This window comes from Camelus ferus, chromosome 9, assembly GCF_009834535.1.
Source record: "Camelus ferus isolate YT-003-E chromosome 9, BCGSAC_Cfer_1.0, whole genome shotgun sequence".
Taxonomy (NCBI): Eukaryota; Metazoa; Chordata; class Mammalia; order Artiodactyla; family Camelidae; genus Camelus; species Camelus ferus.
In genome coordinates this window covers 62,436,357-62,462,496 of record NC_045704.1, presented here as the reverse complement: position 1 = coordinate 62,462,496, position 26,140 = coordinate 62,436,357, and the positions used below count along the sequence as shown (strand labels likewise).

The 26,140-nt window shown below is 43.7% G+C and overlaps 2 protein-coding genes and 1 non-coding gene across 7 annotated transcripts; 1 reads left to right on the top strand and 2 right to left on the bottom strand.

Moving 5' to 3' along the window:
- Positions 1-926: 926 nt before the first annotated feature.
- AP4B1 (adaptor related protein complex 4 subunit beta 1) lies at positions 927-11,846 on the bottom strand. 4 transcript variants are annotated; one of them, XM_032486996.1, is made up of 11 exons: positions 11,755-11,846; positions 10,591-10,779; positions 8,929-9,153; positions 8,083-8,213; positions 7,559-7,706; positions 6,523-7,019; positions 5,434-5,517; positions 4,599-4,702; positions 3,645-3,852; positions 3,161-3,439; positions 927-2,896 (listed from the first exon to the last, which is right to left on the bottom strand). In XM_032486996.1, exons 2-11 carry the CDS (start codon positions 10,701-10,703, stop codon positions 2,469-2,471), a joined length of 2,217 nt encoding a protein of 738 aa, XP_032342887.1. In that variant the 5' UTR covers positions 10,704-10,779; positions 11,755-11,846; the 3' UTR covers positions 927-2,468. The 4 variants fall into 4 exon arrangements, with proteins under 4 accessions (XP_032342887.1, XP_014421895.1, XP_032342888.1 ...); XM_014566409.2 differs by lacking the exon at positions 11,755-11,846 and adding an exon at positions 11,074-11,198; XM_032486997.1 differs by lacking the exon at positions 11,755-11,846 and adding an exon at positions 10,868-11,067.
- Positions 11,332-18,583, top strand: DCLRE1B (DNA cross-link repair 1B). Of its 2 annotated transcripts, XM_006193175.3 has the most exons (4): positions 11,333-11,775; positions 12,407-12,572; positions 12,910-13,092; positions 15,419-18,583. In XM_006193175.3, exons 1-4 carry the CDS (start codon positions 11,587-11,589, stop codon positions 16,498-16,500), a joined length of 1,620 nt encoding a protein of 539 aa, XP_006193237.1. In that variant the 5' UTR covers positions 11,333-11,586; the 3' UTR covers positions 16,501-18,583. The 2 variants fall into 2 exon arrangements, with proteins under 2 accessions (XP_014421896.1, XP_006193237.1); XM_014566410.2 differs by lacking the exon at positions 12,910-13,092 and having other exon boundaries at positions 11,332-11,775.
- A 3,042-nt stretch (positions 18,584-21,625) lies between these two features.
- On the bottom strand, positions 21,626-21,697 carry TRNAT-AGU. Its single transcript has one exon. It is a non-coding gene; the product is annotated as a tRNA-Thr (tRNA).
- Between the last annotated feature and the right edge of the window lie 4,443 nt (positions 21,698-26,140).

Sequence of the window (26,140 nt, the reverse complement as noted above, 5' to 3'; positions counted from 1 at the left end):
ATTTTATCGATAAGCATCTACTTATATCATCAAACCACGTGTCTACAGAGGCTAGAGAGCTCCCAGGGAGAAGGAATATTAAAAAATTCCTGGTATACATAAGCTTTAATCATTTGCTTATAAATTAGTAAAACAAGGCTACAGTTAAGGGAAATCATCTCTTCTGTGAAATCGTTTTAAAATTATACTTCTCAAAAGGAACAGTTTCATATTCTTCTATGCCCCTTACATTATAGAAAAGCAACCAAGGAGGACTCAATCTACTAAAAGCTCCAATAGTTGTGATCACTTCAGTGACATTTGATCCCTAAGCCATACTTTTTTTTTTTTTTTTTTTGTATTTGTGGGTTTTTGTACTTAATTTTCATTAGGTCAGTATTTCGATTATAGTCTCTAATTTTTAAAAAAGTCAGTCAGTGTACTCGATTTCTACCACTTACATCCTGTTCCCTTGAAACACTTTAAACTGGCAGCCCTTAACACTTCAATTTATTTCTTTTAGTACCTAATTAAACATTCACAGTTTACCCAAACAAGTCAAAATGTGGAAAGCAAATCTGAAATTTTTCTGGTCCCTCTACTTCCAGTCCCTGGGATCTATGGTCTAGCTCAGTCTTTCTCAATCTGGGGTGATTCTGCCCCCCACCCACAGTACCTTTGACAATGACTAAGGACATTTTCAGTTGTCACACCTGGGGGTTCTATTGGCATCTAATGATACAGACCAGATACTGTTAATGATTACCCTTCAGTGCACAGGAAAACCACCCCCACAGCAAAGAATTATCTGGTCCCAAATGTCAACAATACCACTTTTGAGAAACCCTAGTCTAGATAGAATTCCATCTATTATCTTCTGTATAGTCAATACAATATAACAAAACACACTTCAAACACCAATCCCAACACCAACAGAATCCAATTACTTCCAGTCATTCATTCAATACCATTTATTGAGTAATGACTATGTGGTAGGCACAATGGAGACAGAAGGAAAGAAAGATAATCACTGTCCTTAGAAATTGTTCGGTGGAGACAGACGACTCACAAGACCCAGGCCCTTGCCAGAAAATTCAGTACTAGCTGTATCTACTCCTATTAAAAGTCTAGTTGAGAGAAATGATGGGTGAAGAATTATTTGCAGGATATGCAGTCCATCTATGTATCCAGGAAGAAGTCCTTGAATTAAGCTGGATATTTGGGTCACATTATCTTTTGTCCTTGAGGGGATGCACTCACTAAGCTCCATGTTAGAGTGATGCCCTCTGCTTGCACGGAGGAGTGCCACAAGTCAGGTGAAGCACTTTACCAACTTCCCACAGGCATCTTCCACATACCACTCAGGGCCACCTGTGTGAAACTGCATGGAAATTTCTTTCAGAAATTAGAATTGAAATGTTTCTTCCTCTCTGATAACAACATATAACTATTTCTGTTTATTCTGACTGCCAGATCACTTCCAGAGCTAAGGCTGAGGCTCAACTCTGCCAACTACATAGGCCCTTTCAGCCTGAACGTTTGCATACCTTCCCATCCCTAACCCAGCTGGTTTTCATGGGTATTTTTATTTTTCCTGTGCTGGGTTCTCTGGTTATTTTATACTTCGCCATCATTTTATTACATCTGTTTTTGCCATAAGTTGTCTCAATGTGTAAAACGTGGTATGGTATGAAAAAAGTCAAAAGTGAGAAAGAGTGACAAGAAAGTAATTACAATAGTCCTGCTAGACACAGGCACTGACTGCTTTCACGGCTTGAGTGAGACCCCTAACGATGGCACTGAGGGTCACAGCGAACTCCCTGTAAGAGCTCATGCCTGAGGTGAACACTGAGATAGACTAGGTGTTACTTAAAAAAGATATGAGGGTGAGGAAATGTCCCAGGCACAAGAGAAAGCAGCAGGGGCCAAGGTGCAGGGGGGAGAGAGGACTTAGTAGTGTATCCAGGGAATTGCAGGTGGTTTGCTTTTGCCAGAACAGAGGGAATTTCGGGGAGTGCTGAGCCACAGCACTGAAGAGGCACTTTAGATGCCACACTGAGGACTTTGATCTCTGGCCTAAAAAGCATGATTAGAAATACGAGAACAGTAAGGAATTTACTGCAGTAATCCAGGGGAGAAAAAATGCCTCCCAAAAATGATGACGCCATCAGTCCAGAGACTTCAGGCATCTTTAAGTAGTAAAATAACCCCTTAAACTGATTAGAAAAAAAGCCAAATCCTATCACCGCATTCCCACCCGCTTACCGACAACATTAACCTTTACAACATCACCTGGAAAAATGGGGTCATTCACCAATAAGTATGAGAGAAATATGTCAATGGTCTTTGGACAAAAGCATAAGAATCTTGATCCCTAGATTCCTATTCTCCTTTGCATTTGACATTATCTGGACTTACAAGCAGCTGTAGTAAGAAAAACTAAGGAACTCTGACAGCTATTCATCTCACTCAGGACAGGCAAGAAGCTGTTAGGATTTAAAGTCTCCAATTGTTCCAATCACAGTTTCTAATACAGAAATAAAACTGTGCAGTGTCTCTGTCCTCGTCTTGCTTTGTTTCACAGAGACCTGCATTTCTAAGTTCTCGGGCTCCAACAGCAGTTCTGTTAGGAACAGACAGCCAGTATCGTCCTGAGCACTGAGGTAGGCTTTCCACGGCTGCGCCCCAGCCCTGCTCATGGCGATGGTCTGGATGTTCACCACTTGCAGGGCCATCTGGAGGGTGTCAGGATGGACCATTCCCTGCCACGGGAACACTTGCTGATGAGCAACTTTGAGGCTAAGCCAAGTTTTCTCAAAACACTCAGCAGTTAGCTGACGATTGGGGACTAGCATGAGGGCTCCGGAATCGGGGAGATCTTGTACCCTCTCCTTGTTCTCTGCAGGAACCAGGGGTCCTAAAAGAGTCGAAAAGTTTGTGTAAGAGATGTTCTTAATCGACAGGAACTACATTGTCAAATCTAGATGTCCAAACGTACACAATGTGACTTTTATCTGTAGATAAATGGCTTATATAACCAATGATGAACTACTTTCTTATTCACAAAGATTTCAAATTCAGGCAACAGGCTGAGACTTAGAGAGGGTCCTCTACTCTCTACCAGTCATTGCAAGAGATAAGGATTTTTCATGACAAGGTACAAAGTAAAGACTGTTTCTACCTGATGTGGCACAGGATGCATTAGGAAGCTCTGGGCCATGATGCTCTACCCCTCGGCACTTGGAGATGGTTGCCCAGCGGGCTTTGCCATATACTGGCACCAGTGTGTTGAAGTCGGAGGCCCAGCTGTTCACAGGTCTTTCTGCCTGATCCTCCAAAAGTCCAAGAGAAGGGTCAGACTTAGGGCTGCACAGGATCCACTTCACTTCGTCTACACCAGCTAAGAGGAGGCGATAATAGAAGAGACCTCGGTCCCGTACGGCCATATCTTTTTCTTCCTCTGAGGGAGAACAACAGACTGAGTTAATTAAAAACAAAATCCAACACACTCTTTCTACCCCTATGCCAACCAAAATAAGAGAGAAAAATAAAGGAGGGAGAAAACCCTAAAAAATGTTGACATTTTCTTCTTGGGTCCCAGACATGAGAGCCGTGAGACCTTACTGGCAGCCACGGCAGGTACCATTTCCTCCCGGGGAGCCTACCTATGCAGTAATGCAGCAAACGGCCCAGCGTGTCCTGACACTCGGCCGGTCGGGAGAGGAAAAGGCGCAGCAGTGCCGTGAGCAGCTCCATCTTAACAGCTGGAAACGTCTCTGACTTCACGTTCTCTACAAAGTCCTCCAACACATAAGGAGCATTGGGAATTCGTTCCCCATGGATGCCCAGGAGCCAAATCAGCGCCTGCTTCCCCTGGGGAATAAGGGAATGAGAACAGGGGCTCAACATTTGTCCAAAACACAGGCCACAGTAGACCACTGCAGATTTTGCTTTTCCCCTAGTGTCAGCAGAAAAGGTATAATACTGTATTTACTTCAACTTGCATTTATTGATCTCCCACTACTACACTCTCTATAAGAAAGAGGAATGAAATTCTAGCACACAAAAGGAGACTCAAGACTCTCATGGCCTAGATTGCTTAAACAGTAAGGTTTCCTCAGCTTTGGGACCTCTGCCCCAATTTGGAGTTTAACGCTTCAGTGGAAGCTACTGGAAGATTTCCCGAAGTTACTTCATCAAAGTGGTGGTTAACCTAGAATGCACATCAAAGTCACCTGTGAAGCTTCTTAAAATTCTATGTGTCTAGGTCTACCACTCCTGAATATTTGAGTAGACCTGGGGTAAAGCCCAAATATTTGCAAAAATTCCACAAATTATTCTGATTTTCATTCCAGCTGAAAACTCTCTGGTCTGAATCTCTGACTCAAAACTGTTCATGAGAACAATGGTATCAAAATATGTGTAATAAAACCACAGATAAATCCTAATATTTTTATCATTTATACCTTTTCTACACCCCAAAGAGAATCTGAGGTGGCAATCAATTCTGAGAATTTCCACTTCAGACACTGGGTAGAAAGAATGATTAGATTCCATTTCCCAGAGCAGGGTCCCAAGCATCCCCCTGTGCCTGGAAGGAAAGGCGAGCTACAGTCTACCTCGCTGTCCTGAATGTGCTCCTCACAGCCGGGCAGGGCCTGACACACGGCTTCCGTACACTGGGGACACAGCCAAACCAGGTCTCGGAAAGTCTGCACCACCACTGCAACACAGCTCAGGATACAAGAGCACAAGATTAGAGCCCACACGCAGGAAAGAATCTTGTTATATATTCAGACTAGACTGCTGGGTGAATTTCTGTAAAATGAGTGTTGGAGGGGGAGGTCAATGATTATCTGAGAAATGTCTGACATGGGCAACAATTCCTTCAATGAATGTCGCTATTATCAGATGGCCATGAGGATAACTGAGTTAATGTCTGCGAAAGCGCTAGGCAAAACAGAAAGCTATGTTCAAATGTGGTGGAGTGCTGTTGCTGAGTGATGCTCTGAAGACAGTATCAATGGAGTGACCAGGGCTGGGGTTATGGTGAAGCAAGCAAGGTGCCAGGGTGTGAAATTTAAGAAGACGCACAGAGCTAGCACCTGCACAAACCTGAGAATGAGTGCCTCTTTAAATGTCTGCATCCTAGGCACCTTGCTTGCCTCACCCTAGGCTCAGCCCCCAAAGCCTCTGCTTACAGTATGCTGCCATAAAGCAAAAAGAGGGGTAAAGGTGGGAAAATAACAAGCCAGGTCATCCTAGCATCCTTCACCATCTATAGTACAGCCTTGTTGACTCATGGCAACCTGAAGACTCTACCCTGTTATGCTTCTCTGATGGAAACAGATTTAAACTTCCCTATTATTCAACAACAGATATATTGGGGGCAACTACTATGGGTCAGGTAATTGACCAAAAAAAAAAAAAAAATCCTGGGATGGTAGCCGTTACCTGTGGTGATGTGCTCTTGCCGAAGTCCCAGCAGCTCTGTTAGAATCTGCACACACTGATCTGTATAGGTCCTGGCAATGCCACCTACAGAAGGAGGGAAAGGAGAAAAAAGTTGTAAGTCAAACACTTAGTACCTTATTCTAAGATAATTGTCCACTAGGCAAAGACAAAGGGGACCAGAAATACCTTTAAAAAATTCCCCCCATGGTGGATGAAATAAGAATCTAAGTTTGCCATATAAAGGGAACTGTGGTAAAAAGGAATTTCCATCGAACAAGGCTGAAAACTTTCAGCAGCAAAGGTATTCACGTGGCAGCCAGTGTTCTGCAGCACACCCACACGGGGGTATTCCTGCTAGGAACACTCTCCTGACTGCAGGCTTTCTACTCCCATCCTTGTTCCCTCTTCTCTGCCCCTAAAAATAACCATACTTTATTCCACATATGAGGGTTCTTTCTCCTCCTCCACCTGAAGCCCCCCAGGACTTAGCTCCCCAGCTGCTTTCATTGTGTGACTCACTCTAGCCTTCTGAATCCAGACAGAGTGGTATGAAAAAGTCTGTAAGCTTTAGGTGTGACTCTGTGTGGCCTACTCAGCACAATACATAGCCCAGTGAAGTTCAATAAACAGCTGGTGAACTGCCACAGGACTTTGAGTCAGGAAAGCTCGGCTTCAGGCCCAAGTCAAGAACTGTATGACCTTTGGGCAATTTAATAAACTTTTTGTGCCTGAGTTTCTTCATCTTTAAAATGAAGTTAATAACACTTACCTGCTTCTCTTGATTGCCTCACAAGACTGGTAAAATGATACACAGGAAGACATTTTGGATAATAGGCAACAAAAGGCAATATAAATTGTAAGTGTCATCATTTGAGTTACCTGTATTCTATATCCTAGAAGATATGGCAACACCAGTGTTGACCAAAAACAACGTTCCTCCTCCTGCTTGTTTGTAGTCATTGACCCAATTCTTTGGTGCAAGAAATTTGGTCTCTGAGGCAAGATTCATCCCCTTTGGCTCTCTGTGGTTCCACAGATTTCTAGCTGGCTGGTCTAGGCTCTTCAACACGAAGAGCAGCAGACACCTACCTATGGCAAAGACGGCGGCCTGTGCAAAGTCAGCAGACACATCGGTGCAGTACCCGCGGAGCTCCTCCAGCACCTGCTGCACGTTCTCATCGTTCACCAGCTCACACAGCACCTCCACCTTCTGGAGCTTGATGTAGTGGGGCTCCGAGTAGGAGCAAAAAAACTTTTTGTAGTGGCTGCTAAAGTGACCCGGCAAACTATGCAGGATCTGGCGTACATGACAGAGGGCGGCGAAACAGAGCTCACGGCTCTCAGAAGAACAGGCAGCCAGCAAAGGTCCCTTGACCTGCATGAGCACATCAGTTTGAACATGGGGGAATTTTTTGGCCAAGATCAGAAAGAGTTTGGCGGCTCCCATCACCACCCCTGGGCTGCTGCTCTTGAGAAAACTGTCCAACAGATTGAGAATGTCAAACAGCTCCTCCTCACTGCGGGGTTGGTAGCGCAGCAGAAAGTTCAGTACTTCAGCCTGGCCCCATTGGTCCAGTTTTGACATTCTATCCAAAAAAGAAAACGAAAGTGCTGTTTTAGCAACAAAATTAGGACCACCTCCATGCAACCGCAATGTCACCAGTCACCTGTTCATCATAACCAGAATTCTTCAAAATAGATTGAGCCATAGTCAAATTATTCTTTTTATGTACCACTTAAAGTGTACACATAATAAGGCTTTAAATTCTAGGATGAGTTTATAGTACAAATGCACACTTGTCTAAGGCCAAAGACATGATCACTCTACCCTAGATCCAGATTCTCTACATTTTAAAGCAGCATGAATGGCTTAGTTTGGGGGACATAATGATTGCAGAGGACAGAATCTATCCCCAAAGGATGTTTCTGCCATCTCTCTGTATCACCAGATGAAATGAAAACAAAAAATTCTCTCAATGAAATATGAGGAAATTAATAGTTATGGTTAACTTTCTTTACTACTCTACAGTACTTGTTGAAGACCTCTCCTTAATTCAACACATCAACAGCATCCCACTGGGATGCAGATCTGATCACGACACAAAGAGCACAGAGGCATCCAAACCGATTTAAGAGATGGTGGGCGATGGGCTTATTGATGACAACACCTCCTTCCTGTTTCAGAATTTCCTCCAGAGACCTCAAGCAGTTTACAACCACAATTGGATCCTGGTCACGTAGCAAACTATATAATTCATTTACCAGGGCACCATCTATAAAAGAGAACAAAGATCTCAGATAAAGAAAAGCTTCAGAGTCACAGGGATAGAGCCAGTCACGGCTCTAGGTAGACGAAGCTGAACTTCTCTGCTACAAAAATAATAATGGCAGTAACAAAGTGCAACGCAAAAACAGTTGCCATTTCCAGACTTTTCTAAGTTACTATTACAAAGGTTCTCACCTCTGTCCCCAAAGAAAGGATTCTCTAATCACAGAAAATACCAAGCCCTGCATCCTTCTTAAAAGAAACATACAGAAATAGAGGCATGGTATTATTTTCTACCAAAGCTACATAATCTTTTACAAAGTCAAACATAAAACTGGAAACACAATTAAATATTGATCATGATGGATTACACCGAAACTTACCCACTTCAGAATCTCCATGAAGATTATGCATCTTGGCACAACCAAGGACTGCTACCCTCCTGACATACGAAGCCTTATCCCGCAGACCGTTGAGAATTGGCTGCTGGATATATTCCTGCACACCAGGCATCCTAAGCAAGACATCCTGGAGTCAGCCAGATCCTGAAATACTGGTTCTGACATAATTTAGCCCTGATCCACTTAACAGGGGGTTTAGTGATGCTTGAATATGCATCCATCGGATTCTTCTCCAACAAACTGGAGAAAGCTGCTGCCAAACTCAAATAGCCTCACTTTATACAAAATAGATAGACAATAAGAACCAACTGTATAGCACAGGGAATTATATTCAATTTTTTCAACTTCTTGTAATAACCTATAATGGAAAAGAATCTGAAAAAATTTATGTATGTGTGTATATGTATAACTGATTGTTTTGCTGTACACCTGAAACTAACATTGTAAATCAACTACACTTCAATAAAAAATATAATTTTTTTAAAAAGGACCTCACTGGACTTTTCATGTAGAATAATGCTGCACAGGCAGCAGTAAATAAATAACTGAAATAATATATATATTTAGAAATCTTTATAATAATAATAATAACATACATATTTAGAAATCTTTAATTATTTCACCTATAGTAAGGATAGAAAAATCCCTTAATGAAATCATATATATACAATTTTTTAAACCAAAGCAATGGCCAAAAACATAAGTGCAGGTTATAATAGTGTTTCCCCCAGTATTATGAAGCTCAAATAAATTGTCATCATTAAAAACCTGCCCCATGGCCACATGAACTCATCAGCCACGAGATACTGGCAGGGAAGGTGTGCTCACCTGAGGCTACACATGCTCCGTAGTGCCAGCCCTCGCACCATCGGGTTGGGGTCCGAACAGTCTTTGCACAGTGTATTGATGGCCAGGAGAGCCAGATCTGGTTTCAGAGGGGCATAGGTACACATGTACAGATAAACCAACTTCTTCTGAACAATATCTACAGTGGCACTGGCCTTCACCATTTCCATGAAAACACCAGACATGTCCAAGCCCTGAGTCATGTGCCTAAAACCAACACACATAGCAGGAAAAAGTAAAATATTTAACCCCCAACCAACAACAGAAAGCATTTTACTTATATGTGTCCTGGATATCCAACTAGATTGTGATCTCTTGAAGGGAAGCAACCAGGTCTACCTTGCCTGTCCTACCACACAATACCTCATACCATGGGCCTGCAATAAACGTTCTTCTAGTCATTCAACAAATACTTATTGAATTCCTAGTACATTCCAGTGAAATTCAACTTGTACATTCCACAGGTATGTCCTGGAGTCATAATCTTGAAGAAGGCAAGGTCTCAGATCTCTAGGAACTCGAAGTCTACCAAGGAGTGAGACAAGAACACCGCTAATTACAGAAAGATAGATAAGTGTTATAATAGAAGTAACAGACAAGGTGCAGTGAGGATCAGTGGGTCATACTGCCAGAAGGTCATACATTGTTTCCACAGAGGAAGTAATACTTTAGCTGAATGTGCAGGAGCTCAGGCAAGTATAGCAGAGAGGTAATAACACATGCTACGAGGCCTAAGGACATGAGCAGGAACAGTACATTCTTCTGAGAGTCTGCAGGTAGTTAACTGGGTGTTCCTTGGGTGCTATAAGAAATTTGGACACTATGCTGTAGATCACTGTTTCTCAAACTGTGATCTCCTAGAGAAATTAGATGGGATGTCTGTTTAAAACGCAGATTCCGTGGTTCCATCCCACCCTACTGAAATCAGAATTACTGCACTGGATGAAAAATTTACGTTTTCTTCAAAAACAACCTAAGGGACTTTGGTGCACACTAAAGTTTGTGATTCACAACTATAGGCAAGAGTTATATTGTCAAATTCAGATGTTGGAAATCATTCTGACTGAAATGAGCAGCCAAGGTGACCTACTTCTAAGCTATTGCAATTGCTTTAATAAGGAAACCAGAACAACAGCAGTGCCAACTAAAAAAAAAAAAAAGGATGTATATTTAGAACCATGAACCCATACCATCTGACCTGAGCAGTGGAGATCAGGAGCCAGTAGGACTGACTCCCACACTTGGTCAGCTGGGTGGTGACATTCACCAACGCAAATACAAGCGGAAGAGCAGGTTTGGGGAGGGGGGAAGGCTGCAGGTGCTATTTTGCATGTCTTTGAAGAAATATGCAGGTGGAAATGTCGAGCTGGCAGTAGGATATGTGGGTCTCACGATAAAAAAGGAGGCCTGTGCTAAACATATTAGAGATCTGGAAGTCAGCAGTACAAGTTCGAGATATGGATGAAACCACCCATCTGAGTCAAAGAAGTAAAACATGTCCCACAAGGGAGATGACACTCCAGAGGAGCAGAAAAACCAAATTAGACAACTGCCGTGTATGGAAGTTCATTCGCTTTCAGAGCGGCCAAGGGTAGAGGGCCCTGGTGGGGATGGCAATGTGGGAGTTAGGGCGTTAAGCGATACCTAATCACTCGCTGGATGACATTCCGATAGCGCAGCCTATCAGCCTGAATGTGAGGGTTACACAGAGCCTTCTTCAGCTCCTTCACCACGTCCTCGGAGCCAAGGTACGGCATCTTCTCGAACAGGCACGGGGCACTTCCCACAGATCCCTAGGTAACTCGTGGGCTCCTCTGGCCCCGAAGAGGGGACCTGGGTAAAGGAAACGTCAGTCAGCGAAGACACTACAGGCGCGGTCTCGCCCCAGCCTTGGCTTCCCCTGGGCCTAGCACGCCCTCACTTCAACCCGCTCGCTCCCGGGCGAGGCCCACCCTAGGCTCTTCGTTTCCTTCCCGGGACCAGCAGGCCAGTTCGCTCCGCCCACAGATGTCTCCCGCAACCTTTAGGCCCTTCGACCTATTTCCAGCCCGGCAGCCCACAGTCCGCGGACCCCTCCCTCTCCCGTTCCAGCCTTTCTTGCGCCTCCACGAGGTTGCCGTCACCTACAGGCCCAATCAAGCTTTCCGCGGAAGTCCCGCCTTCTCGAGAGACACCGCGCAGAGCAGCTGCCAATCACCCTCTCCCGGGGAGCGCCGAGCGTAGCCTGGACTCGACCTTAGGGTGCCCTTCCCCCAACCTCTCACCTCCCGGCGCAGACGCGCGGCTCCCTCTGGCGGAGCTGCAACGGACAATCGGAGATCGGCTACTTCGGCCTGTCCCCGCCCCGCAGCGCGCGCTTTGAGTGCCGGGCTAGGGCCCCGGTTCCCGCGCGCTGTGGGGAGTGGCGCCCGGGCAAGCGCCTTTCACGATTTGCAATCCCATCTCCCGCCTCCCACGACCACTGCCACTTCCTTCTTTCTGCCCAGTCTAGGCACTCATTCCTCTGTTGGGCTGGCTTGTCCTTAGGGTCTCCGGCCCTGTTCTTGCCTCAGCATGACTTTTTCCAGGGCGCTGTTGCAGGAGCCTCACGCAGGGGCTCTCCCATGAAGATCCCACTGGTGACTCTGCAACCCCGCCACCATGAACGGGGTCCTGATCCCTCATACGCCCATCGCCGTGGACTTTTGGAGCCTGCGCCGGGCTAGCTCCGCCCGGCTTTTCTTCTTGTCCCACATGCACTCGGACCACACCGTGGGTCTGTCTAGCACCTGGACCCGGCCGGTCTATTGCTCCCCAATCACTGCTTACCTCTTGCATCGTCACCTACAGGTATGAGGGGCTGGAGTGGCCGTCGAGAGTTGGTCCCGGCATCTGGGTGGGGACTTCCGATCTGTCACAGCCTTGGAGTCACAGAGTAGGGGCCAGGAGGACCGGTTTTTACAAATGCGGGAGTTGTTTGAACCCAGAAATGCATCATTAGCACAGAACAGGAGTGTGTCTTACAACTGGCTGACTTGGGATGTTTCAACGATAAGTTGGGGAGATCTTTCAGTTCAGCCAGGGAAACTTTTCCTACCTTTTTACATAAGCTGGGCCAGTGTTTCCCAAACCTGACTCATAATAAGAATCCACCTAATGTACTGAGTGAAACACAGATTCTCTAGCACCTCCTGCCTCCACCATCTGATTCAGTAGACATGGCTGGTGCAGGTCCTGGAAATGTGGTTGGAAAAAAAATTTTTAACCAGTGTCCTCTCCAAAAGGGTTATTACGATCAAGAAAGTTTGAGAATTGCTGAGTAGACTTGTTTTTTGAACTCTTTAATTTTAACTTATACAAAGGGTGGGGCAGAGAGTGGAAGGAGGAAGGAAGGATTGGGAATCCCCATTACAGCTTCTGATCCAGGAAGGTATCAGGGAGAGGAGCCTGTGTTCTATGGGATACCCAACTGTTTCCTTAGGTGTCTAAGCAGTGGATCCGAGCCCTGGAGATTGGTGAGAGCCATGTCCTGCCTCTAGATGAAATTGGACGTGAGACCATGACTGTAACCCTTATTGATGCCAATCACTGCCCTGGCTCCGTTATGTTTCTCTTTGAAGGATACTTTGGAACCATCCTCTACACAGGTGGGCTTCTGGAGGGGTCCTCCCCATTTTCCAGCCTACTTTTCTTGAGCAGCGTTAGCTCATAATAGAAGTCTGAAGATCTTCATGCCATATGAGCACGGTGACCCTTTCTCAACTGATTTCCCACCCTTTAAGGGTATAACCTCATAAAGAGTAACGAAAAAACAGGAGCAGGATAGAGACATTTCCACAAAGAAGCTCTACTACACTAGTTCATTGCCAAACTCCAGTTTTCCCACAAGCCAGTAAGCAAATGCTCATCTGTTCTTGGAGTTGGGAGAATCTGATCTTCCATACTTTTGCCTGACTCTCTGCCCCCCATATATTCTTCTTCCAGGTGACTTTCGGTACACACCATCCATGCTAAAGGAGCCAGCTCTGAGGCAGGGGAAACAGATCCACACCTTATACCTAGACAATACCAATTGCAATCCAGCCCTGGTTCTTCCTTCCCAACAAGAAGCTACCCGCCAGATTATTGAGCTCATTCGAAAGTACCCACTACATAACATAAAAATTGGTGAGGGGTTTCCTTTCCTTTTTCTCTCACTCAGTTGGAGCTGGTGAATCTAGGTTCTTGGGGAGGGGGGGAGGTTCTCACATCTTTCTTTGTGCACATCTCCTTTTCTCCAAGAAACTTACCCTGACCACCTTATTTAAAATTGTAATCTGCCCGCATCCCTACTCCCACATTCCCAACTCCTGATCCCCTATGTCAATTCAACTTGTCCGTTTTCTCATAGCACTCGTCAACTTCCTATGTACCCCATTTATGTTTTAATATGCTGTTGCTTTGTTGTTGACTGTCTGTCCCACTTCCCCTGCCACACACATACACGCATGCACACACACACACACATACATACACACAAATTCCTTGAGAGCGTGGATGGAGGTGGGAAGAAGTCTTACGTGTTTGTAGAACAAAGCAGCAGCAACCAGTGTGAGAGGCGCACAGTGGGTGAGGCGGCTGGAAAGGTAGGAGGGCCCAAAGTGCTTGTAAGACATTTTGAACTTGATCCTAAGTGCAACCATATTGAAGGATTTCAAGTAGGAGAGGGACACCATTGTATTTTTATCACCTTACAATATAGTCCATAATTTACATATTTATTGTATTTAGTTTTTATCTGTCTTCCTCTGCTAGAATGTAAGTTCTGTAATAGAGAGTCTCTTTGTTTCACTTGTGGATTATCCCAAATGCCTCGATTAATGCCTGAGAGAGGCATTCAATAAATATTTATTATATCAGTGAATGAAATTTATCAGAATGTAGATATTCAAATGAGTGTAGTGCTTGAAATTAGATACATTGAAAAACCATCTGTCTCCTTGTTCTAGTGACTCCACAACAGTCTAAAACATTTTGAGACTCTTGGAATTGTCTTTTGTGATAGTTTATGAAAACCAGCTTTTCTTTTTAAAACTATAATAGATTTAATTCCAAAAGACTTTTTTGATTGTTTCCAAAATTGTAGTAAGTCCACAAAAGGAAAAAGATTTGCCATCATGCTGAATATTTTCAAAGGATATGCCCCAACTCTGAAATGAGTTTCAAAACAGTTTTAAACAAAGGCTTTGAAAAAAAACTGTATGCCTTCCAGAGTGACGACCAAATTGATGGAGAGATATTCCCTCTCAGGGTTGCTTGACTACTCATGAAGAAGTATCGGTCCTCACTCTTCTTGGAGTTTTCAATGCAGAGTTTTCCCAGAGAAGCACAGCTGGGTAGGAGGGTACTATAGTAGCGCTTGGTTAATTTGCAAATATACAGTAAGCCCTTACTATGTGCTTAATATTCTGACAGGCAGTTGGAATAGAAAGATGAACAAAATATGAGGGTTTACACTCTCATACACACTCATCATAAAGGACCTACGTTTGTGCCCAAAGAGTGAGGTTTTGAACCATGATGGGGAATAAGGTGGATATAAAAGAAATAAAGGTTCTTTGAAGGAGTTCACAGTCTGGTGAAATACACCTTCAGAAAAGGCCTGAGAACAACTATTAAACAGTACCTCCTATATCTGTCACCACAACCATTACCCAAACTCAGTTCTCCATTTCCTTCTGGGTAAGTACTGTTTGGGTTTTCTAATTGGCACTTCTGCTCTCAGCATCTTCTCATCCAGGCCGTGGAATAACACTGCTACCACATTTTTGTCCTGAAGCCCTGCTCTGATCACCTGAATCCTATGATTAGAACTAGCCATTTTCCTGCTTCAGACTCTTCAATGGCTCGCCTTCACTTCCAGAATTAAATCCAAGCTCCCCAGCAGTACATACAAGGCCCCCTAGTATATGGCCCTAGCTCACCTCTCTAGTGCCTTACCAGTTTCTTTGTACCTTAGTAATATGGAAATGACCCCTCTTAAAATGTCCTCTACCATCCTCTTTGCCAGGTTAACTGGGACCCATCGTTTAGCACTTGGCTAGGTTGTCATTTTCAGGAAACTTTCCCTAACTCCATCACTTGGTGCATACTTTTCTGTGCCTTCCTAATACCGTGTGCATGTCTCGAACATGCATTGTTTCTGGGTCCCCTTGTAGATGACACTCCTTGAGGACTGAGGCTTTTTGTTGGTTTTCACAGTGCCTAACACTTGATAGATGCTTTTCTTTGTTGAGCTGAATGAATGAGTATCTTCTGTGTTAAACTCCCTTCTACCCCATCCTCCGTATAGCTCAGCTCAAATGCCACCTCCTTACTGCTATACAATCAGGGAGGCCATAGCCACCATTAATTTTGTGTATTTTTGTTAAATTTTGGTTGATTTATTTGGTTTCCCCAATAGCTTCATTCTCTTCCTTCTCTTCCTTTCCCTCAACCCCTTAACATTATTCAGGACTCTATAGCCTGGGGAAAGAGTCACTGCTGGAGCAGCTGGCCCTGGAGTTTCGGACTTGGGTGGTTTTGAGTCCCCGGCGCCTGGAGTTGGTGCAGCTGCTGGGCCTGGCAGATGTGTTCACGGTGGAGGAGAAGGCTGGCCGCATCCATGCCGTGGACCATATGGAAATCTGCTATTCTGCCATGCTGCGCTGGAACCAGACCCACCCCACCATTGCTATCCTCCCCACCAGTCGGAAAATCTACCGCTCCCACCCCAATATCCACATCATCCCTTACTCTGACCATTCCTCCTACTCTGAGCTGCGTGCCTTTGTCACGGCACTGAAGCCTTGCCAGGTGGTGCCCATTGTCAGTCGACAACCCTGTAGGGACTACTTTCAGGACAGCCTGAGCCCCAGGCTCTCCGTGCCCCTAATTCCAGACTCTGTGCAGCAGTACATGAGTTCCTCCTCTAGAAAACCAAGTTGTCTCTGGCTGTTGTTAGAAAGGAAGCTAAGGAAACTGAGAACCCAGGGTGTCATGTTTGAATCACTTGAGGAAAATGCAGACCACTCTCAAGCTGACCCGGACTCAAAAAAGACCAAGAATGAGAACCTTTCTGGGGACCTTGCAAAGCAGCGCTCCCACCATCCTTTGCAGATCAAGAAACAGTGGTTCCCAGACGTCTGCAGCAAAGAATGGGAGGGGGCAGTCCCTTCCACTGAGTCCCAGAAGACGGGGACTGTATTGACTGCCCCTTCGGGGTTTTCAGTGCACTTAAGGTCTAAAGATGAGGAATTTCTCTCCCTGGAAACTGGAGAGGAAATCGGTGGAGGGCCCTACTTGATAGGCAAGGAAGACAATGAGGACTCAACAGCCACAGGGAACCAGAGAGCCTGGATGGACCAGGATTCTTCCCTGTCTCATAGCAGCAAGGCTGCCTCTCTTCTGGCTCCCGAGGTCAGGGGCCTGGCACTAAAATACCTTCTGACTCCAGTGAAATTTCTCCAGGCAGGGTTCTCTTCCAGGGGCTTTGACCAGCAAGCAGAAAAATACCATAAACTCTTGCCTCAGTACCGACAGGAGAGTATGCAATGACACCTTGTTTGGTCCGACACCAGTTTTGAAGATAGTGGCTGATAGCTTATTTGGAGCCTTACTTTTCTGTGTTGGCAGGATTCTTATGGGCTCACCCTGTAACAAGAGTTCTCAAAACGTGTTCATTGGACTCTTAATGCCTATGGAATCCTTATAATTTTATAAAATTATAGTTTTATAATTGAGTATATTTAAGAAGCACTTTTTTTTCCACTTTTCATTATAACCTCTTTATAGGATTTCTGAGCATATTGCTCTGTGCATTGCAAAGCTGCTTCAAGGATGTGACCTTTCTCTAAAAGTATATAACTTGAGGGGCCTGCCTCCTGTATTGTATTCTTTCTTCTATTTTGAAATGGTTTATTACTTGAAGAAAAAAAGAAAGAGGTACTTTTAAAGTTTCTGAGAAGTCGTGCAGTAACTTAATCTGTTTAACTTTGTTTACTCCAGAATTTCTCCACACTTTTTGGACATGCAGTCTTCTGTGACTGCAGAAAGAGAAAAAGTCTGATCAAAAAGGACCAGGTTATTCCCTTTGCTGTTTTGTGTGTTGTGAGCCATTCCCAATGGCCCCTTCTATCTCTTTCTAGATAAAAGTCCCTAGATAGTTCTGTTTTTCAGTTTAGGAGCTGTGGGGCTGGAGGACAAAATGGTGACCCAGGCAGCACATTCCAATCCTGAAGGTCACTGACTTGCTTTGACAGCATCGAAGTCACTTCCTTTCTCTGCGTCTGAGAGGGAACAGGAAGTGATGATCCTTGGAACAGTGGAGAACACCTCTGCCTCCATGACAGTTTGCAGTTTGTGTCCCTGGGGACCTCCCTGGCACAGAGCCAGCTGGGGGATTGGGCACACCCCCCCCCCCCCGCCAGGGCAGTACCTGGAACCCAGCCGAACATTAGGCTTAGGGTACGATGGGCCCCCCAGACGCCGGAAGGCCCCATTTGGCTGCAGTAAGGTTACAAAAGATCAAATGTGCTGCCAGATAGTCCTGATTGTTCACATAGCTGGGATATTTGCTGCCCTCCCCCCTGCCCCAGTATCCTCCCCTCCACCCCGGGGTTGAGTAGGGAGCCAGAGGACACAGCCTGTTTGTTTTAGTATCCAGGGCAGAGACCAAGGAGCCAGCTGGTGGAAGGGGTGGGGGTGTGCAGTGCTGCCCTGTCCTTCTGCTCGCAGCCTGACAAGATGCCAGACCAATAAGCAGGACAGCAGATATCACAGTCTCAGAGACAGGGCACAGGCATGCAGAGCCCGGCACATGGATAAAAACTGTTTCAGAAGGGAGCCTCAAGCCTTTACAATGAAGAAGCCTCTGTTTCTTGTCCAGGAAAAAAAAAAAAAAACGAACTCCACTTCTGAAGATATGAAGAGTTTAGAAAGCAAAATAAGGCCTTCCTCTTGGGCAAGCTGTACACAGCTCTGCTTTGTCAGTGACCTTCGCTGTAAGCCCCGCCGTGGGCCCGCTAGGAGCCAGAACAGGTGAGGCAGGTGGGGCAGCAGGAAACATGGGCATTGTCCTGGGCTTGAACCCAGGGAACCCTGGGCAAATAGAGATACCCTGATTCAAGAGCAGAGCCTCGCTTTCTCATCTGTGAAACGTACTGAGACACCTACCTCTCCTGATTACCAGGGAGGTTAGTTAATGGGTAAAATTCCTAGCTCAGTGCCTACTACATGGTGAGCATTTTGAGTATTCGTTCTCCTAGCCTCTGGTTCTTTAAAAAGAAATTATTCTCTATATAAAATGAGAAACTCTGGAAAATACATAAAATGTAAAGAAGAAAAATATCAGTTATAATTCCTCTATGTCAGTCCATTGTTTTCTTCTAGTCTTTTTCTGTGGATGTAAATACATTAAATATATAAATTTTTTTCCAAATTGGGGTTATACTGTATGTAGTTTTATATCCTGCATTTTACTTTCTTAATATCTTAAGCATTTTCTCATGTCATTAAATATTATTCAAAATGTTGTATAATTCGCTATCAGATGGGTATACCTTAATTAGATGATTTTCATTTTAGTCAGCATTTTGTATGCCCTTTTCTCACCAATATACATATTACAATAAACATCCTTATGCATATATCATGGTATTTTTGTTTATTTTCATGGAGTAAATTACTGGAAGTGGGACGACTGTTTTAAGTTCCCGATGCAGATTGTGCCTAGTTGCCCTCCAGAAAGATTTCCTTGCCATCCTTTCTGCAGAAGAGGATAGCATTAAAATACCTGAAGAGTCATTAAGTTTAAATGATGCTATTAGAATGGTACCTGTGAATACATGGAAAACCATCCTGTGTGCCACGTTAATAAATATTTACTAAGCTGTGTGGGCGAGGCTTAGCCTGACTTCGTCTGGAGCCCCTAGCTGTCTCACTTCTGCACTGCCCTAAGGTGGCTGGGAGAGATAAGGTGCTCTTCAGGACAAGGGCCCCAGATGGGTGTTATCTTCCAGCACAAGGGAACCTGTCCAGTCTCAGCACGTGCTGTGTCACACGTATTCCTTGAAGCGGGAGCTATGTGAATTCAGATAGGGCAGTAGAGGCAAAGGGCTTTGAGGAATTTAGTTGTTGGTGGCACGTCTGGGTGTTAAAAATGGGAAGACTCCATGCTATTCTAAACTAAATTTGTCTGGCTTCTTATAATAGAGATTGGCTGTTGTCTGATTTGATTTCTCAAAACTCATAAAATTGCTGCCTTGCATATATTATTAAGAAACCAATTTAATTTATTTTTAGAATCTAAGGATGACCCCATAAATCTATGAAGATCTTGCAATTACACTTGAAGTTACTGGGAGAAAGGAAGTTCCCTAGAGATCAATTAGTTATTTGTTTCATGATCTGCTGGAAAACTTGTACTTTTCCACAAGGAGACTGACAGCGCCGATTTAAGTCCCTTTAGGGAAGGAGATCAGCCTGGCTGGCCTTGGGGGACCATCTCGTACTCCTGACCCAGACTGCCCTTTGTGGTAGGAAATAGAAGATAAGTGAGTCTGTTTGTTCAAGAAGAGGGATTTAGATCTGGATACTCTATCTCAAGTCCACTCCCAGGGAGACAGTGCTCTCTGCATTCTTGGAGTGGTTCTTAAGCAGGAGAAATTCCATCTAGGGGTCCATGTGCACATATCTTTGATGCTACCACTAGTGAGTAGCTGTCCGTCTGTTACCTGCTTCCCACTTCTCACCATCTCTAACCACCACCACAAGCCGTTTTTGTCTTGGATTCATGGTGCTCCCTGCCTCCCAACCCCTCCTCTGTCTCTTCCTCAGGACATCCCACCTACATCAGTACGGGATGATTCTGCTTGCCCTTAGGATTATCTGTATCTACAACTGCTTGTGGGAGATTCTCATCCTCAGAATAGTAAAGCTTGTCTTTATTTTGACCACAATGCTTTTATTTAGATATACCCTTCCACCTTGACTTTCTCATTCCTGAGTCACTCTCTCTTCTTTGAACATGTCCTTGACCCACTGGATCATAGAAAGTTCCCAAAATCTTGGACTCGGTTCTTTTCCTAAACAGATAGCTTACTGAATCATCTTTCAATCATACAGAACTTCTGACTAGCCTTGGGTTAGTCTTTCCCTTGCAATATACACATATTTAAAACACTATTGTAATATGTTAATTAGCCTTATTGTGGTAATCATTTCATAATATATACATATATCAAATGATCATGTTGTGCACCTTAAACTTACACAATGTTATATGTCAACTATATCTCAATGAAGCTGGGAAAAAAAGGATTGTAAAATAAATAATTTTAAAAATATAATTTGGGCACACTGGCTTAAATAATATTTTGGACACATTGGGTTAAATAAAATGTTGTCGAAACTAAAAACAAACAAGCAAACAATAACAACAAAAAACCCCATAATTGTATTATAGCCTGCTAACCAGTCCTGACTCCTTCCATCAATTTACAGTAACTTTGGGGAGTGGAGGATGAAGTTTGTCCCCAGTGCTACAACTTCACCCTTACTGTGCTCACTGAAAGGTATTCTTTTAAGGAACCAAGGAAACTGGGTCGAACTCACTCACCCTACTAATAAGGCTCTGTGGAAACAAAGCATCAGGGTGAGACCAGACTCCTGGTCCTTAGGGAGTCAGGGACATAAAGTTTGGAGGAAACCTGCTAAAAGGCTGGAGCACCCAATTCCTAAATTAGGACCAGGGATTCCCCTGCCAACCAACAGTGGTCCAACACCAGCTGGGTGTCCTATAACTCAACTCAATTCTGACACTGTCTACTCAGAGGTTGCATCAGATCACACAGATTAAGGTTTCAGTCTTACAAGACTGCCCTGTACCACTTCAGACGCCAGTCACAAGTCCAGGTTAGCATCTGTGCATCTGCCTGACCATTACAGATGGGAGATTTCAATGACCTCCTTCTTGGTTTCAATTAGTTTGCCAGAGCAGCTCACAGAACGCAGAGAGACATTCTACTTACTGGATTGTCAGCTTATTATAAAAGGATGTAACTTAGGAGCAGTCAGAGGGAAGAGACGCATAGGGCAGGGTATGTGGGAAAGGGCAGGAAGGAAGCGCCACGCTCCCCACATCTTGACGTGTTCAATGCCTCCTTCCGATCTCTGTCTTCATTCTGGATGATTTCAACACACTGGCCTCTCAATTTCTTTGATCCACTCATCTCCAAAGACCTTATCTCCTTCTACCTCACCACCCTGTCGTTAACAAAAATTGTACTACATTTGAAATCTCAAATTTAAACCCTCTTTTCTCTCAGCTTATTTGCTACAGTACTTTCATTGCCAATGTTTTACTGTTTATAGCCCTCTCTGAGCATCACTTCCCAAGTTGACTGGACTGCACCCCATGATCCATCAATAGAATTTCACTCCTTTGATCTCTCTTACACAAATTTGCCTTGAAAAACTCCAATTCTGGATAAATATACTATCTATTCACTCTTTGCCTGCACTGGAGCAGCTAGATGTTGTTGAAAAAACTACTTAACAAGGCTGACTGGTTTCATTTCATTTTATTTTATTTATTTCTAAAATCATATTAGATGAACTGTTTTTAATTTTTTGGAGGGAGGAGATAATTAGGTTTGTTTACTTACTTATTCATTTATTCTAGTGGAAGTACTGAGGATTGAACCCAGGACCTCATGCATACTAAGCATGCACTCTACCACTGAGCTATACCCTCCACTGGTTTCATTTTAAATTCAGGATTTCATAAATCAGAATGGCCTCCCATACTGCTGAGCAATACTATTATGTTCCTTTAGTAGGCTTGATTTCCTATTCTCCCTGTCTCTTTGCTTTCCCCTCCCACCCATGTTACCATCTGTCAGTAAATCCTGTTGATTGTACCTTGAAACATGTCCTGAATCTTATTTCCTTTTACTATCTTCACTGTTACCACCCTTGTCCAAGCAACTTCTGTCTCTTGTCTGCATTATTCAATAGCCTCTGTGATGTTCTCCCAGCTTCTAGCATTGTCTCCCTGCCCTCCAAATACACGAGTACAGTCCCCACAGCAGGCATGATATAAATCATATCATGTTGCTGCTCTGCTCAAAGCCTCCAGTGGTTTTCCAGCTCACTCAGAATAAAAACCAAAGTTCTCACAGTGGTCCGAGTGGCCCCCATGATCTGCCCCCTCATCTCCTACTCCCCTCCCACCCTTCACTTACTGCACTCCAGGCACTCTGACCTCCTGCAGTTACTCCAATGTGCCTGGTAAGTGCTCACCTCATTTCCTCCCATCTCCCTACAATCTTTTCCAACCAAGATACCCACATGGTTCCTTCACCGCCTTCAAGGTTTTGCTCAGTGAGGCTGTTCTTCATCATATTTAAAATTACAGCCACCCCTCCTGCCCCTCCCTCTTTTCCTTTCTTTTTCTTTTTCTCCATTGAGCACTTGCCATACTATGTCACTTGCTTATTGAGGTTAGTGTGTGCCTCACTGTATTAGAAGGCAAACTCCAGGACTTTTCTAGGGTCTCTTATTCACAATTTTGTCCCTACTGTCTAGAACATTCAGCAGGTTCTTAATGATAAATACTGGTTGAATGACTAAATGAATGTATCTGGAGGAATGGATGGACTGCACATTCTTTAGGCAATCCTTCCTCAATAAGTACTATTTCTCTCAAACAGGGAAAAGCAGAATTTGTAGCCCTCAAGGAGCTGACAACCATTGACTGCTGAGTTTGCCAGCTACTTTATAAATATGATTTCTATAACTTGCAACTATCCTATTTAGTGCCCATACCTTCCTTCATTCATTTGTTCATTCAACAAATATTTATTGAATGTCCAGTATGTGCCAGACATGTGTTCTAGACATTGGGGATATAAAGTAGAATAAGACAGAAAATGTCCTGCCCTTGTGGAACTTACATTCTAAAGGAGAGAGACAGGCGATATATGTAAATAAGTATCAGAGAGTGACCTGTGTTAAGAAGAAAATAAAACTGGCTAATGGGAGTGGGGAGCAGTTCAGATGTGGGTCAGGGAAGTGCCTCTGTGGAACTGACACTTGAGACCTAAGAGACAAAAAGGACCCGGGCCAGGTGAAGACCTGGGGATGGGATCAGCGCCAAGACCACGTGATGGGAATGAGCTCTGTACCCAAGGATCATCAAGAAGAGAGTGTGTCAGCAGGGGAGAAGGGAGATGAGCTCAGAGAGGGAGGCAGGAGTCAGAGCAGATGTGACCTCCAGGTCAAAGCAAGAACTTTGGGTTTTTGTCTAAGTGTAACGGGAAGCTACTGGAGTGCTTCAGTGTAGGGCAGTGATACTATCTGACACATATTTTTAAAAGAAACAGATGGAGAATGGGGCTAGAATGAGAGGAGGGAAGCCAGTGAGGAAGCCCTTGCAGCAGTGAGAGACACTGGTGAGCTGGACTGGGGTTTTGGAGAAAGAGGCTTTACATTGCATTTGGATGTGAATCCACTAGCGTTACCTCCTTAGCACAAGCAGCTGAAGGAAACATACGTTTTCCTTCACCAAAGCTTTCATAAAGGAAACGTGTACTGATGACCATATCTATACCCAAAGATGCCATATAGATACACATATGTGGAGGGGATGAAGAAAAGAAGAAGAAAAAATGAGTGAGGTTATTTTACAATACAAGAATTATGGGAATGTTTTATGAATTAATACTATTTCCTATAATAGGAATGTTTTATAACTATGTGCTTAAGAGGAAAAAAAGGGTTTTTTTAATTTTTAAACTTTTTATTGAAGCATAACACAGACATGAAACGTGCACAAATCTAACATGTACAGCTTAATGAATTTTCTTATTATGAGAAATTGAGTATTGTTTCCTGTGCTATAGAGCAGGTCCTGGTTGTTTCTCTAGAAAAAAAAACATGTTTCACATGTGGAGTCAACACAGGCTTTGGGGTTAGAGGCCACATTACCTAAGAGACTAGGACTCTTAAGTAAAAAAAATTAATTTATTAGAGAATACTTATTTTTTAATTATTTAAATTAGTATGAAGTTTTAACCATAAACTTTTATAGAAAATAACAGTCCTGAATTTTGAATATCTGCATCTTTGAGGAGAGACTGGTAGGATGTAACAGAGAACAGATCATAGTCAAATTCAGTCTGAATTGAGCCTTTCTAGTTTAATTCACCAAGTTGTGACATTTACATCCTTATAGAAGAGCATCTGAATGACTAAGGTAATTTTTGGTTCATGAGACTGCATCGTTGTTCTGCGAGGCTCCTAGTCAATACATGTATAATTAAAGCCTGCACTTTTAATCAAGATAGAACTGAAAAATCTCTATTTATTATTCCATATTTTCTCATATTATAAAATACTCTGTATTTCATTTCTCATAGACTTTCTGATTTCATGGACAGTACCAGTGGAGATGAACAGTAGTGGATTCAGGATATTTTTTGGAAGTAACATTGAAGAACTTTTCTGATAGACAGAAAGAGGGAGGTAAAGAAAAAGTCTTTTCATCTCCATTTTAAGGATGAGGAAAGTGGGGCTCATGAGCACACCCACTGTCACGCCCTAGTAATGAGAAGAGTCGAGATTCTGACCGACTTCAGGCTCCAAAGCCCACACTTTTCTTCTCCACTGGACATCCTGGGAGCACGAAGGTTGGTCAGGCAGTAGCCCTATTTCACATCAGAAAATTTACCCTCTAGGGTTTTAATAGGGCACCTCCTCCAACCCCACCCTCAGTGGAGAGAACCACTTGCTAACCACTTAGTGACAGTTTACAGATTTTATAAAAGCGAGTTTCCAAAAGTAACGATAAAAAATTCAGTTAAATTCACTGCTAAAGATGAAGACTGTTGTTTCGAGGCTTCTTAAACGCTATTCTATAGTTAACTGAATTCTGATGCTTTGAGTAAACCCTCCGTAATTTACTTAGCACATAGTTATTTGTGCCAACCACGTATAAGCAATTGTGTTAGGCAAAGGATACTTCCTTAGGGCCTTTTTGATTTCTGAGTTTGTAGGATTTGTGCAAAATGACTTAGCACAAATAATATTCAGTTATTCAATTCTGAGTTCCTGTCCTGATTCATTGCCCTCTCCCTTGTGGGTCTCTGTGTGCCTTCCCAAAGCATTTGTTTTGGATTGGCTTTTGCATAGAATGGATGATAGGGAGGGATACATGGAATACAGGTGCTAAATGCTTGTGTGGTAGTAAAAGAAAAGGTGAAAAGCTACAGGATGATGGAAGCACGATAATGAGAAATGATGATGATTCAAGGAAAGGGAGAAGAAAGCATTAACCCTTGCTTTTGCAGAATAGTTAGTACATGAAGAAAGTGAGAGATTAGAAGGTTACTTGCAGATAAGGGAAGAAACAGAAATATTCTGCGGGAGGAGGGCTTGAGGAAGAGTAAATATGGGCTTTGTAAGCAGTTAAGGTATTTACTCTTCCCCCAGAATAGTCTCTGGGTTGACCCTTGAAAACTAGGAAAAATAGGGGTTAAGTCTCCTACCCGTTATCTCTAAATCCTACAAACTTCCTATCCTCCTCCTCCTTTTTTTTTTTTAATTGAGGTGAAATTCACATAACATAATTAACCATTTTAAAGTGTACAATTCAGGTGGCATTTAGGGCATTCACAGTGCTGTGCAAAAAGAACTTTCTCTTGTTTCACCTTCCAATTCTTTTACTAAGTTATATTTGAGTCTTTCTCTTTGCTTCTACAGGCATGGCCTTCCCCCAAACTCTCATTCCACCAAAGCTATCATTTTTTGGGGGATCCAGTCCCCCAAATGTCCTATTCTGGTGCAAAAAGAAAACAAGATTAGCAAGATTTAGACTTGAGAGCAAGCAGGTCAGACTCCTACCTGCAAACACATCATTCAGCCCAGCAACCAAGCCGGCTCTAATGAGGAGATGCTGGGGAGGGAGGGAAGTGTGGGGGCAGTGAGCAGACACAGCCTTCTCACAGTACAGAGAGGGGACCTTCGCGGTGAAATGGAGAGCATCACTCACCTGACTTGTCCTGGGCGGATTATCAGCTGGGCGCTTCACTTCTCAGTTTGGAACACCATGCTCTGCTCTGCCCTGCCCTGATTTTAGTTTCTAACCCCAGGGCGCTTTAGCAGCCTAATGCAGACCAGTAACCTCTTCTTGCCCAAA